The sequence below is a fragment of the Dipodomys ordii genome, unplaced genomic scaffold, assembly GCF_000151885.1.
Source record: "Dipodomys ordii isolate 6190 unplaced genomic scaffold, Dord_2.0 Scaffold78, whole genome shotgun sequence".
NCBI classification, from domain to species: domain Eukaryota; kingdom Metazoa; phylum Chordata; class Mammalia; order Rodentia; family Heteromyidae; genus Dipodomys; species Dipodomys ordii.
This window is the reverse complement of record NW_012267294.1, coordinates 5,221,162-5,234,214: the sequence shown is the minus strand read 5'-3', so window position 1 is coordinate 5,234,214 and position 13,053 is coordinate 5,221,162. Positions and strand designations below refer to the sequence as shown.

General features: G+C 40.9%; 1 protein-coding gene across 6 annotated transcripts in view; it reads left to right on the top strand.

The window, feature by feature from the left end:
• Ptpn22 (protein tyrosine phosphatase, non-receptor type 22 (lymphoid)) overlaps positions 1-12,244 on the top strand; it is a 47,220-nt gene extending 34,976 nt beyond the window's left edge. For 3 of the 6 annotated variants that reach the window (XM_013024722.1, XM_013024721.1, XM_013024720.1), the window contains 5 exons: positions 38-147; positions 1,759-1,789; positions 6,389-6,466; positions 11,231-11,337; positions 12,053-12,244. In XM_013024722.1, the coding sequence (XP_012880176.1) occupies positions 38-147; positions 1,759-1,789; positions 6,389-6,466; positions 11,231-11,295 (284 nt within the window). In that variant the 3' untranslated portion in view covers positions 11,296-11,337; positions 12,053-12,244. Of the gene's footprint in view, positions 1-37; positions 148-1,758; positions 1,794-6,100; positions 6,144-6,388; positions 6,467-11,230; positions 11,338-12,052 lie in introns of those variants that run through there. The other 3 variants (XM_013024719.1, XM_013024724.1, XM_013024723.1) reach the window with 3 other exon arrangements.
• The last annotated feature ends 809 nt before the right edge of the window (positions 12,245-13,053 follow it).

Sequence of the window (13,053 nt, the reverse complement as noted above, 5' to 3'; positions counted from 1 at the left end):
ATATCAAACCTAAAAGTTTAAGAAACTTTTCTTTCAGGTATGGAGGCCCACTCTACAGAAACTATTAGCTGTCCTGAGAGTATGGGGCACTCAACATGTCCAAAACAAACACTGAAGACTCCTGGAAAGAGTTTCACGAGGAGTAAGGTAAGACAGACTGGACATTTAGAAAGTTTGCCTCAAGTTTTCATTATTGAAGGTTTGCTGCTCTCAGAATTAACATTGAAAATTGAATCCCTTACCTAAAACTTAGTTCTGATCTCACAACAGTCAAAATTATTAGAAAAAAAATGAAAAAATTACTACATTATGATTTTATTTCTCCTTAAAGTTTATTTACCAATTTATAAAATGTCCAATAAGCTGGGGGCTGGTGACTCATGCTTGTAATTCTAGCTACTCAGGAGGCTAAGATCTGAGGATCAAAGTTTGAAGCCAGTCCAACAGAAAAATCTGTGAGACTCTTAGCTCCAATTAATCAGCAAAAAGCCAGAAGTGGTAGAGTGCCAACAAGCCTTGAATGAAAAAGCCAGGCAAGAGTTGAGTTTAAACCACAGTACAGCACACATGCAGGCACACACCCATCCTCACATCACCTGCACACTCAGGAAACTGGTTATCTATGGGAGAGGATTAGAAACAGTGTAGAGGAAAGACAAAGATTGAAACATTTTATTGGGATTTTTTTAAGATTGTAAATAATTCTGTGAAAGTATAAACATTTTACCAAAAAAATGCTATTACATGGAACGTCCTATTTCTGTTAGGTGTTAGGAGTATGGATAGCTTATAAAAGATACCTTACCTGCCTTGAAGAGAGTCTAGTTAACCTATGGGAATAGAAGACCTACATGAAACCTCTGTGAAAATTAGAAATAAAAATATAACCAGGGTGGGCTGAGTGGGCTGGGAAGGTGGCTCAGTGGTAGAGCGCTTGCCATGCATGCATGAGGCCCTGGGTTCCATTCCTCACCACCACATAAGCAGAAAAAGCCGGAAGTGGTGCTGTGGCTCAAGTGGTAGAGCACTAGCCTTGAGCTGAAGAACTGAGGGTCCGCGCCCAGGCCCAGAGTTCAGCCCCACGAATGACAAGTAAGTAAGTAAGTAAATAAATAAAAAGAAAGAAAGAAAGAAAGAAAGAAAGCTGGGCAAAGAAGAAATCTGGGTAGGTTTCTTGAAGATATAAGCTAAATAGACAGCCATACGTAGGCCAAGACTTGGGTTTATGGAGAAACAGAAGGAAGTTGAGGGGCTAAAAATATGGAACACAATGGGCAGAATTTCTTGGCTTGAATGCTAACTGGCTGTGTATCACAGTGTATTCAGAGCCAAGCCCTTAGAGTACTTCTAATAAAAGAGCAAAGGAGGACCTTTATTTTTAACCTGATATTATTCTGACAGCATTATTTGTAAATATGTACTGTGGTATTTATACTGGTAGTAAAAGTAGAATCACATGGAGATTCTGAACAGAATTAACAATGGTAAGATGGGAGGGTAGGAGGTAGTTTAACCATCAGGAAAGTGTTTGCCTAGGAAGTATAAAGCCTTATATTCAAACCCCAGAAACACAGGCATGCATGCACACACACACACACACATACACACACGCATGCACACAGAAGATAGAAATATTTTCATGGCTGATTTTAAGAAAACTAATCCTTTTGACTTAAGTCTTTATTTCTATTTCATTAAAGTATTTTGAAGTTTATAGGAAAAAAAATCTCAATTCTTTTCCTTTTCTTCACTTTGTAGAGTTTGAAAATTTTGCGAAACATGAAAAAAAGTAAGTTTTTTTGTACTTATTTCTAAAGAGTTTATGTATATATACAGATGTCACTTTTACAGTTATGCACTTTTTCTTTCTATAACCACTCTTGGAAAAAATTGTTAATTTGATGCCTAAACAAAGTCACCATCGAGTCCTGGGACGAGAAGAGCCTCAGGCTAATGCTCTGCAGGCTTCACAGCACCGACCTAGGCAGGGTGCAATGCATACATATCATTATTTCAATGCCTGTGCTTGCTACTTAACACTGCTATCAGTCTGACCTCAGATTATTTTCTTTGAACATAATCACAGCAGAAGCATACTGTAAAACAAATGTGTTGATTTAAGAAATAAGCAAATTGTTAACACATTTCCATTTAGCAGTAAAATTCTGTCCTTTATTATTTTGCTATATTGTAATGAAAATAAAACCCACAGGTGGCTCACACCTGTAATCCTAGCTACTCCGGAGGCTGAGATCTGAGGTTCATGGTTCAAAGCCAGCCTGGGCAGAAAAGTCCGTGAGACTTCTTTTTTGTGTGTGTGCCAGTCCTGGGGCTTGAACTCAGAGCCTGGGCACTGTCCCTGAGCTTCTTTTGCTCAAGGCTAGCACTCTACCACTTGAGCCACAGCACCACTTCTGGCCTTTTCTGTTTATGTGGTTCTGAGGAATTGAACCCAGGGCTTTATGCATGCTAGGCAAGCACTAAGCCACCCTCCCAGTCCCCTGTGAGACTGTTATCTCCAATTAACCTCCAGAAAACTGGACGTGTAGACATGACTTAAAGTGGTAGAGAGCCAGCCTTGAGTGAAAAAGCTCAGGGAGAGTGCCCAGGCCCTGAGTTAAAGCCCCATGACCGACAAAAAACAAACCAACAAAGAAAACTCCCCCCAAACTCCACAGTTGCTTGAAACTTTGGAAATTGTCATAGACATCCTTGTTTATAAATGCAAGTGTAGTTGGGTGCCGGTGGCCGCCTGTAATCCTAGTTACTCAGGAGGCTGAGATTTGAGGATTATTGTTCAAAGTCAGCCCGGGCAGCAAAATCCATGAGACTCTTACCTCCAATAAACCACTAGAAAACTGGAAGTTGCTCTGCAGCTGAAGTGGTAGAGCGCTAGCCATGAGCTGGAGAGCTGAGGGACAGTGCCCAGGCCCAGAGTTCAAGTCCCACAGCTGACCAAAAAAAAAAGCAAGTGTATAAAATATGGTAATAATTTGATTTAATAATCACAAAGGCCTAAACAACTGTTGCTATTATACTTGTAGTATAGGTAGAGACAAAGAGCCTTGAGAAAACTTTAAGAACATTTCTTGGATCTAGGTGGGTTTTATCTTCACTTTTTAATAACTACTTTGATTTGCACATAAGAACAAACCGAGCCATTCAAATTGATCCTGAAGCTTTAAATCTAAACACCCATACTTGCTCATGTGTTCTCTGTCTCTCATATTACAACTGGAGAAGTGCATGTTTACTGGATTACAGTTAAAAATTTTTTTAAACAAATTAATATTTATATGTCATTTAAGCCTCATTGTAATCTGCATTATTCCTTCATTAAGTGCTTGTTGAGTGCCTACTATGTGCCAGACATTGTGTAAGGCACTTACACAAATAAAATGTTGGCTTTTAGGGGTATGTGGAACTTAAGTTTCATGAGAGATTCAATAAGTTCACAAATACATAATAACATTGCAATATGTGGAACTTAAGTTTAGTGAGAGATTCAATAAGTTCACAAATACATAATAACATTGCAATAACTGCAAGAAATAACATTAAGGAAAACGAGAATACAAAACGAGAGAACAAAAGGGGTCTGTGAAGCGCTTTCAAAGAACATGACCACTGAACCTGACATGAACAGCCAGGGAGGCAAACCATGGGAAGATCATTCCAGAAGAAACCCCATATACAGAACCTCCGTCTCCATATTGTAGGAGGCCATCACAGTGCACGGTAGTGAGTAAAGGGCAGAGAGAAGTAGACAGGGCTGGAAAGATAGGGGAAGAGTGTGGATTGATGTAGGTCATGTTAGAGTTTATTCCAAGTACAGTAAGAGGCCATACTGGGTTTTAGACCAAGATGTTACATACTGCACTCATACTATTTCATAAAAAGGTCATCCTGGCTGCAGTATGGAGAATGAATTATAACTCAAAAGAGTAGAGGTTGTTAACCATGGTGCCTGATGCCAACTTTTGATGCGAAATTTTAATTGATCAAAAATCATTCAATTGCCTACAACTTGTAAGTGGGGATGGGAGGGAAAACTGGGAAAGAGCAAGGGAAGGTATGAACATTTTCCAAAAGAAATATACTAACTACCTGTACTGTAACCTCTTTGTGCATCAACTTCATAATAACAATAAAAATAACTTAAAAAATAAATAAATGGAAGTGGCCCTGTGGCTCAAGTGGTAGAGCTCCAGCCTTGAACTGCAGAGCTGAGGGACAGCACCCAGGACCAGAGTTCAAGCCCCACAACCAAAAATAAATAAATAAAATAAAATCCAGTTACAAGTGACAGAAAACCTAACTTGGGGGCTGATTAAGATGGGGGGGTGTTTACTGGCTATAATCAATTGCTATAATAGCACCTAACCACTCATTCCATATTTCTCACTGTTTCATTTTACTACTTTACTCATAGGCAGGTTGTTTTCAAGTGGTTCCAGGTATGTGAAAGGAAAAAAAAGCTAGCTCTTTTTTGGTTGCTTAAGTAGGAGAACTAATCTTTTTTTTTTTTTTTTTGTCGGTTGTGGGGCTTGAACTCTGGGCCTGGGCGCTGTCCCTCAGCTCTTCAGCTCTTGAGCTACAGCGCCACTTCCGGTTTTCTGGTGGTTTATTGGAGATTGGAGTCTCAAGGTCTTTCCTGCCCAGGCTGGCTTTGAACCACGATTAGGAGGACTAATCTTACTTGGGTCTGATTTTATTGGTGGGGTTCATTTGCCCATCCTTGAACCAGTTCTCAATAGGACAGTGTAGGCATAGTATTTAACCACTGTTACATGAGCATATGGACTGACTGGGAACGAGGCCAGACCTTTACCATGTACCAAGAACTATTGGTCATTTAATTCATCAGCTCCACTAGAAGTATAGAGACTGAAAACTGGGGCAGATGGATTGAAAATTAATGTTCTATTATGAGAAGGAATGCGGGGCTGGGAATGTGGCTTAGTAATAGTAGAGTGCTTGCCTAGCATGCATGAAGCCCTGGGTTTGATTCCTCAGTATCACATACACAGAAAAAGCTAGAAGTGGCACTGTGGCTCAAGTGGTAGAGCACTAGCCTTGAGCAAAAGCAGCTCAGGGACAGTTCCAGGCTCTGAGTTCAAGTCCCAGGACTGGCAAAAAAAGAAAAGAGGGCTGGGAAGGTGGCTCAGTGGTAGAGCGCTTGCCTTGCATGCCTGAGGCCCTGGGTTTGATTCCTCAGCACCACATAAGCAAAAAGAAAAAAAGCCGGAAGTGGCGCTGTGGCTCAAGTGGTAGAGTGCTAGCCTTGAGCTGAAGAGCTGAGGGATAGTGCCCAGGCCCAGAGTTCAGGCCCCACGACCGGACCCCCAAAAAAAACAACAAAAAAAGAAAAGAAAAAAAGTAAAAGTAAAAGAAATGTACATTGGGTACACAGCATACAAATATCTAAGTCAATATGCAGAAAGGCAATTCAGGCTAATATGTATGTACACACCTTTGCCTCTTTTAAGAAAAACAGCAGTATGCTCCTTTGGGAGGGACGTGTGTGTGTGTGTGTGTGTGTGTGTAAAACTCCCAATTGACATGTAGTTGACTGCAATTTCTTGAACTTCCTCATTTTAATCCACTTGTATTCCTGGTCTCTTCAATGCCTAGCCCAATACATGGCATATAGTAGGTATAAAACAAATACTCATTTAATACATATGACTAAAACTACTATGTATTCTAATGATGTATACTCAAGTAGTTCCTAGAAGGGAAAGATGTTTCTAGGGTCCTAATATTAAGTGTGTACATATACAGCCACACTGTGTTCTGATGTTAAGAACAAAAAAAGAAGGGCTGGGAAAGTGGCTCAGTGGTAGAGTACTTGCCTTGTATGAATGAGGCCCTGGGTTCGATTCCTCAGCACCACATAAGCAGAAAAAGCTGGCAGTGGTGCTGCGGCTCAAGTGGTAGAGCGCTAACCTTGAGCTGAAGAGCTGAGGGATAGTGCCCAGGCCCCGAGTTCAGGCCCCACAACTGACAAAAAAAAAAAAAAAAAGTGGCTGGGATATGAAGAGATCCCAGGGGCAGAAGATATGTAAGAAAGATTTTTTTTCTTTTTGTCTGACACAAGAACTGGAACTTCTATCAGACCCTTATGATGACTGGCTGGCACTCTACCACCTGAGCCATGCCTTCAACCTCTGCAAAGAAATCTTTTGAACACATACATAACACATACAAATGAGATTATAGTGTCAACCCATTTGTGAGCACTTATATTTTCTTATTTGATACTGATGTATTTGAGAGTACTAATTTCTAGGGAGAAAATGTTTATTGTCAACAATTATGTAATCTGATAAATAGTCATCTGAATCTGTATTCATTCTTTCCCTTACATTTTTTCCTTTGATTACAGGCATCTGTAATTCTAACCCACCAAACAAGCCAGCAGAATCTGTTCAGTCAAAAAACTCCAGTTCCTTTCTGAATTTTGGTATGGGCTTTATTTTATAGCAGTTTTTAGAATTGGATAACTTATAGCACCAGAAATACAGCTTTAGCATTATTTATGGCTGCAGGTATAGTCATTATATTTAGTTCTTTTCAAGCAATTTATCTTTTTATTATTTTATGTCAGTTGTAGGATTTGAACTCAGGGCCTAGGTGCTGATCCTGAGCCTTTTCTGTTCAAGGCTAGGGTTCTACCACTTTGAGCTACAACACTACTTCTGGTTTTCTTGTGATTAACTGGAGATAACAGTCTCACAGACTTTCCTGCTGGGGCTGGTTTCAAACCACATCCTCAGATATCAGTTTCCTGAGTAGCTAGGATTACAGGTGTGAGCCACTGGTGCCTAGCATCTTTTTATTTTTAAATTCAGCTACTTAGCATCTCAAATAGGATTGAATTGTCTAGCACATGTGGAAAATAAAGCTGAGAGACAAAATTATTATGCTGGCATGTAGAGAAAACAAAAATGACTAACTAGATGAAGAAATTTGGATGTAGTGGTACTTGTTCCCATCAACAACAAACTTATAGTGTTGCTGTGGCTCAAGTGGTAGAGCACTAGCCTTGAACTGAAGAGCTGAGGGACAGCTCCCAGGCCCAGAGTTCAAGACCCATGACCGACAAAAAACAAACAAACCAAACAAACCAAAAAAAAAAAAAACACCATAAAAAACAAAAACTATAGCAAATATAAACGAAGTGATAATTTTAAATTTTGTATAACTTCAAGATTCCATTATTCTGACAGCTATCATATAAAGTAATATAATTTTTTTTAACTTTAATGGTTATTTTCCCCTTTCTTTTATTAATTTTATTTATTGTGTATATGGTACCAAGGAATCGAACCCAGGTCCTTATGTATGGTAGGCAAGCATTCCACCACTAAGCCACATTCCCTGCCCACTATAAATTTTTTGTAAGAATTCTACAATTGGGCTGGGAAGGTGGCTCAGTGGTAGAGCGCTTGCCTTGCATGCATGAGGCCCTGGGTTTGATTCCTCAGTACCACGTAAACAAAACAAAAAAGAGCCGGAAGTGGCGCTGTGGCTCAAGTGGTAGAGTGGTAGCCTTGAGCTGAAGAGCTGAGGGACAGCGCTCAAGTCCAGAGTTCAGGCCCCACGACTAGACCCCCCCCAAAAAAAAAGAGTTCTACAATTAACATAGGATCCTGCTAGTAGAAATTGTTGTTAGTACAAAAACAGATGTGTGAAAAGATCTAGGAGATCCCAGGAATCTCTCGTACTTTTGGGAGTGGTGCTTAAGGGTTACCCTTCTCTCCTTTTCTTTTTTGAAAGCAGGACACACACTTGGTACCCAGTGCATTTGCACACTGACTAATGGTCTGCTGAGCCGCACCTCCAACCCTGGTATTACCCTTATTTGCATGGTCAAAATTAGACTGCCACATGTCCAGATTGCAGGTGGCAGGGGACATGTGGAGCGTGGCTTCCATCTTCTCCTCTTCTGGTTTACTCATTGGCCTGGAAGTAGAAGTATCAGTCAGCTCTTCTTCCCCTGAAGAAAATTTAGACATAACTAAGTTGTCAGCGAGATTGGGAGGACATATATTATAACTCCAGTATAATTTTATTTCTGAGGAAGCAGAGGTGGCAACCTCTATCTCACTTGGAGAAAATGTTTAACTAGAATATCTGTCTCTTTAGTCATAAAAGTTTGTTTGGATTAACACTAAGATTTCAAGTGTTATAATTTAAAAAAGTTTTATAATTAAATTAAAAAAAGTATTATAATTAAATTTTATGAAATTAACATTTAGTTGAAAGCATTGATGTAGGATATTGCAGAAACTATGAAAAAAAGCTCCAAACTTTACCTGGACCACCAATAGTTCCTTTCATAGCTTTAAATGAATGATGCCACTCAAATAACTCATGGTCTGTGACCTGACATAAGGATAAATACCAATATTTGAATAAATTATCTGCATTTTCATTGCTCCTTTTGAAATTAAAAAAATTTAGGTATCTTTTTATTTTCTAAACTTCAAAAGGTTGTACAGGGTTACAATTTAACCTGTCCATCTAAGCGTTCAATGCTTCTCCACCAGTCACGCCTCCCATCTGCTCCACACCTCCCATCTGCTCCTTCCCCGAAGACTCGCCTCATGTTTCCACTTCCTCTTTCACATCTGTACATTGAGTGTTCTGGCATGTCTGCGCCCCAGTTTTCTTTTTCCTTCATCTACTGCGCCCACTGCCCACATCCAGTCCTATCCTGATTCTGTGAGTCATCTCTTGAGAACTGACCAGTCAAAGTCAGGTGTCCTCATTTCTGTGCCTAGGCCATAAGGACATGGATCAGCTGTCCACACTGAGATTTTTTTTTGGGGGGAGAGGGGGGAGAATGGATCAGTCATGCAGCTTGAACTCAGGGCTTGGGTACTGTCCCTGAGGTTTTTTGTTGTTGTTCAAGGTTAGTGCTCAACCACTTTAAGCCACAGCGACACTTGGGAGTTTTCTGGTGGTTAATTAGAGATAAGAGTCATTAAGACTTTCCTGCCTGGGTTGGCTTTGAACTGAGATTCTCAGACCTCAGCTTCCTGAGTAGCTAGGATTACAGGTGTGAGCCACCAGCACCTAGCTAATGAGATTTTTGACTCTGGCATGCCATTATGTATCCTGAAATGTTTTTCCTTCCTTCTCTATTAGGGTGGTTTTGATTTTTTTTTTTTTTTGGGTCCGGTTGTGGGGCCTGAACTCTGGGCCTGGGCGCTGTCCCTCAGCTCTTAAGCTCAAGGCTAATGCTCTACCACTTGAGCCACAGCGCCACTTCCGACTTTTTTCCTTTTATTTCTGTGGTGCTGAGGAATTGAACCCAGGGCCTCATGCATGCAAGGCAAGCGCTCTACCACTGAGCCACCTTCCCAGCCCTCAGGGTGGTTTTGATTCATCAGGTGTTTTTTTTTTTTTTTTGCCAGTCATGGGGCCTGAACTTTGGGCCTGGGCACTGTACCTCAACTCCTCAGCTCAAGGCTAGCATTCTACCACTGGAGCCACAGTGCCACTTCTGGCTTTTTCTGCTTGTGTGGTGCTGAGGAATCGAACCCAGGGCCTCATGCATGCGAGGCAAGCACTCTACCACTGAGCCACCTTCCCAGCCCCTCATCAGGTTTTTGTGCTTGCTAGATAAGTGCACTACCATGGAGCTACATCCCCAGCCCTCTTAATTTTTTTTTCTCCTTTCCTACTAGATAGACTACACTTCCATTTCTGGTATAGTTTCTGAAGGTTGAGATTTAAGCAATACGGGAGTAGCTACTAGGTTATGAAGAAACTGTTCTCTGTTCACATCTTTTATTTCTCAGTTAATAAGGCCCTAGTTGCCAATAGGAATTTAAAAAAAATTCAATATCCTCAACTGGAAAGCCTTTTTTTTTTTTTTTGCCGGTCCTAGGGCTTGAACTTAGAGACTGGGCACTGTTCCTGAGCTTCCTCTGCTCAAGGCTAGTGCTCTACCACTTGAGCCACAGCGCTACTTCTGGCTTTTTCCGTTTATGTGGTACTAAGGAATCGAACCCAGGACTTCATGCATGCTAAAGCACTCTACCACTGAGCCATATTCCCAGCCAATCTGAAAATCTTTTAAAGTATCCTGAAATAGACTTCATTATTGTGAAAATTTTCCTCATTTTGCTTCTGTGTGGGAGTTGAGGGAAATGAGTTTTATTTTACTGCTTAGGTTCTTTTGGGGGAGTGGGGTGGGGTCTTGAACTCTGGGCCTAGGTGCTGCCCCTCAACTCTACTACTTGAGCTACCAAGCCACTTAGGTTTTTCTGGTGGTTAATTGGAGATAAGAGTTTCACAGACTTTACTGTTCCTCAGGTTTCAGCTTCCTAAGTAGCTAGTATTACAGGTGTGAGCCACAGGCGCCTGGTTACTACTTACTTTTTTAGAATTGTTTATTTTTCTAAGCTTTTCAAAGATAATCTCCATAAATCCTGGGATTTCTTACAATAATGTGCAAGTAACAGTGCTTACTTTTGTGAAGTTGAAAATTTTCAAAGTTGTGATTAGATGGTGAGTGTATAGAAAGGTGTATAAGTGATATGACTAAGTCATAACTGGGGCTTTTCACTCAGTTATTGCCATGATAAAATCTGTGCATTATAGATTTTTTTTATTGTGAAAATACTGTACAGAGGGGTTACAATTACATGGGCAAGATAATGAGTACATTTCTTATCAAGCATTGTAGCCTCCTCCCATTCCTTCCCATCCTCCCCCTGCCCCCCACCCAATCCTCTCGCTCCACCTCTCCCTCCCCCCCCCAAAGTTGTAAAGTTCGTTTTCGACCTAACGACTTGTACATCTCATTGTGGCAATGGGTCCACCTGTATCCCTATTTAAACGATTTGTTTTTCCCCTTCCCCTCCACAAATTATACTGACATCAAATACATGAAAGCAGGGGTTATACTGTGGGGCATTATAGATTTTTAATATTCGTATTTGGGCTGTGCCCAGCAGTAGAGCACTTTTACTCTGCATGTATGAGGCTGGAGTCAATCCCCAACACTGCCCCTACACTCAAATATATAATTGCTATCACTACACTTTAATTATTATAATGTCTTTATAATCTGTTACTAAATTGATCAAAGATGCTGCCTAAACTTTAAAAAATAATCCATATATTTACATATATTATTATATTCTAAAATCCAACTATCCATTTATATACAAAAAAAAGCTCTCTTTTTATTGAAGTTTATTTTTGTTCCCAGGTTTTGGAAATCGTTTCTCAAAACCCAAAGGACCAAGGAACCCACCACCAACCTGGAATGTTTAATGCAACTATGGACTTATAAGAACACAGACTGCAAGTGCATCTGTAAATAAAGTTACCAGAATACTGATTCTGAATTTTCTATATTCATACCAATATATGCTAATACATTAATATCTTTACCATAAAAACAGTATGTGATAAGATGCAACTTTTTTCATATTATTTTCAGTGGGTTAGAAATTACTACCAAAAGTTTGCCACTTGAATTTATGCAAAGAATGATCTATGAGAAACACTTTTTTGGTGCCAGTTCTGGGGCTTAAGCTTAGGACCTGGGTGCTGTCCTTGAGCCTTTTTCCTCAAGGCTGGTGCTCTACTACTTGAGTCACTTTGGCTTTTTGGTGGTTAATTAAAAAGAGTCTCATGGACTTGCCTGACCTGACTGGCTTTGAACCTGAGTAGCTAGGATTACAGGTGTGAGCCCCACGCACCTGGTAGTAACACTTTTAAAAAGGCCTTATTTTATTTTGTCAGTCATGGGGCTTGAACTCAGGGACTGGTGCTGTTCCTGAGCTTTTGTGCTATGGCACTTGAGCCACAGTACCACTTCGTTTTTTTCTGAGTAGTTTATTGGAGATGAGAGTCTCATGGACTTTCCTGCCTGGACTGGCTTCTAACTGTAACCCTCAGATCTCAGCCCTGAGTAGCTAGGATTACAGGCGTAAACCACCAACACCCAGCATTATTTTAAAATTTGAAAGTCACTCTATTTTATTTTCTATTTCTTTCCTTCCTTCCTTTTATTTTTATTTTTTAGGTGGAGCTTTGCTATGCTGGTCTTGAATCCCTGGGCTCAAGCGATCCTCCTGCTGCATCGTCCTGAGGCCAGACTACACTTGCCCCTACCATGGCCAGCATGAGTGTAAAATTTAAAAGTGTGCAAAGTGTTACATCTCAGTAAAATATCTACATTGCCCTAATATGGTATAAAGCTTCTTTTAAAATCTTACCTTGTAGTTGTGGAATAAAATAACTGCCTAACAATAAGTGTCCCCCCTTTTTTTTTGTTGGTCATGGGGCTTGAACTCTGGGCCTGGGCACTGTCCCTGAGCTCTTTTGCTCAAGGCTAGCACTCTACCATTTGAGCCACAGCACCACTTTCAGTTTTTTGTTTTTGGGTCCGGTTGTGGGGCCTGAACTCAGGGCATGGGCACTGTCCCTCAGCTCTTCAGCTCAAGGCTAGCGCTCTACCACGTAAGCCACAGCGCCACTTCCAGCTTTTTGCTTATGTGGTACTGAGGAATTGAACCCAGGGCCTCATGCATGCAAGGCAAGTGCTCTACCACTGAGCCACCTTCCCAGCCCTACTTTCAGTTTTCTGGTGGTTAATTGGAGGTAAGAGTCTCTTGGTCTTTCCTGCCCTGGCTGGCTTTGAACCGCGATCCCCAGATCTTGGCCTCCTGAGTGAGTGTAGCTAGGATTACAGGCGTGAGCCAACTTTCCCTATTTTTGCCTAACTATAGTAAATCCCAATGTCATCTCAAATGTTGTGGGAACTAAGAAAAGAAATGCTGGGGCTGGGAAGGTGGCTCAGTGGTAGAGCACTTGCCTTGCATGCATGAGGCCCTAGGTTCGATTCCTCAGCAGCACATAAGCAAAAAGAAAAAACCCCGAAGTGGCACTGTGGCTCAAGTAGTAGAGTGCTAGCCTTGAGCTGAAGAGCTGAGGGACAGCACCCAGGCCCAGAGTTCAGGCCCCACGACCAGACCAAAAAAAAAAAAAAAAAAGAAATGCTATTTAAGAGAATAAAAAGTACAA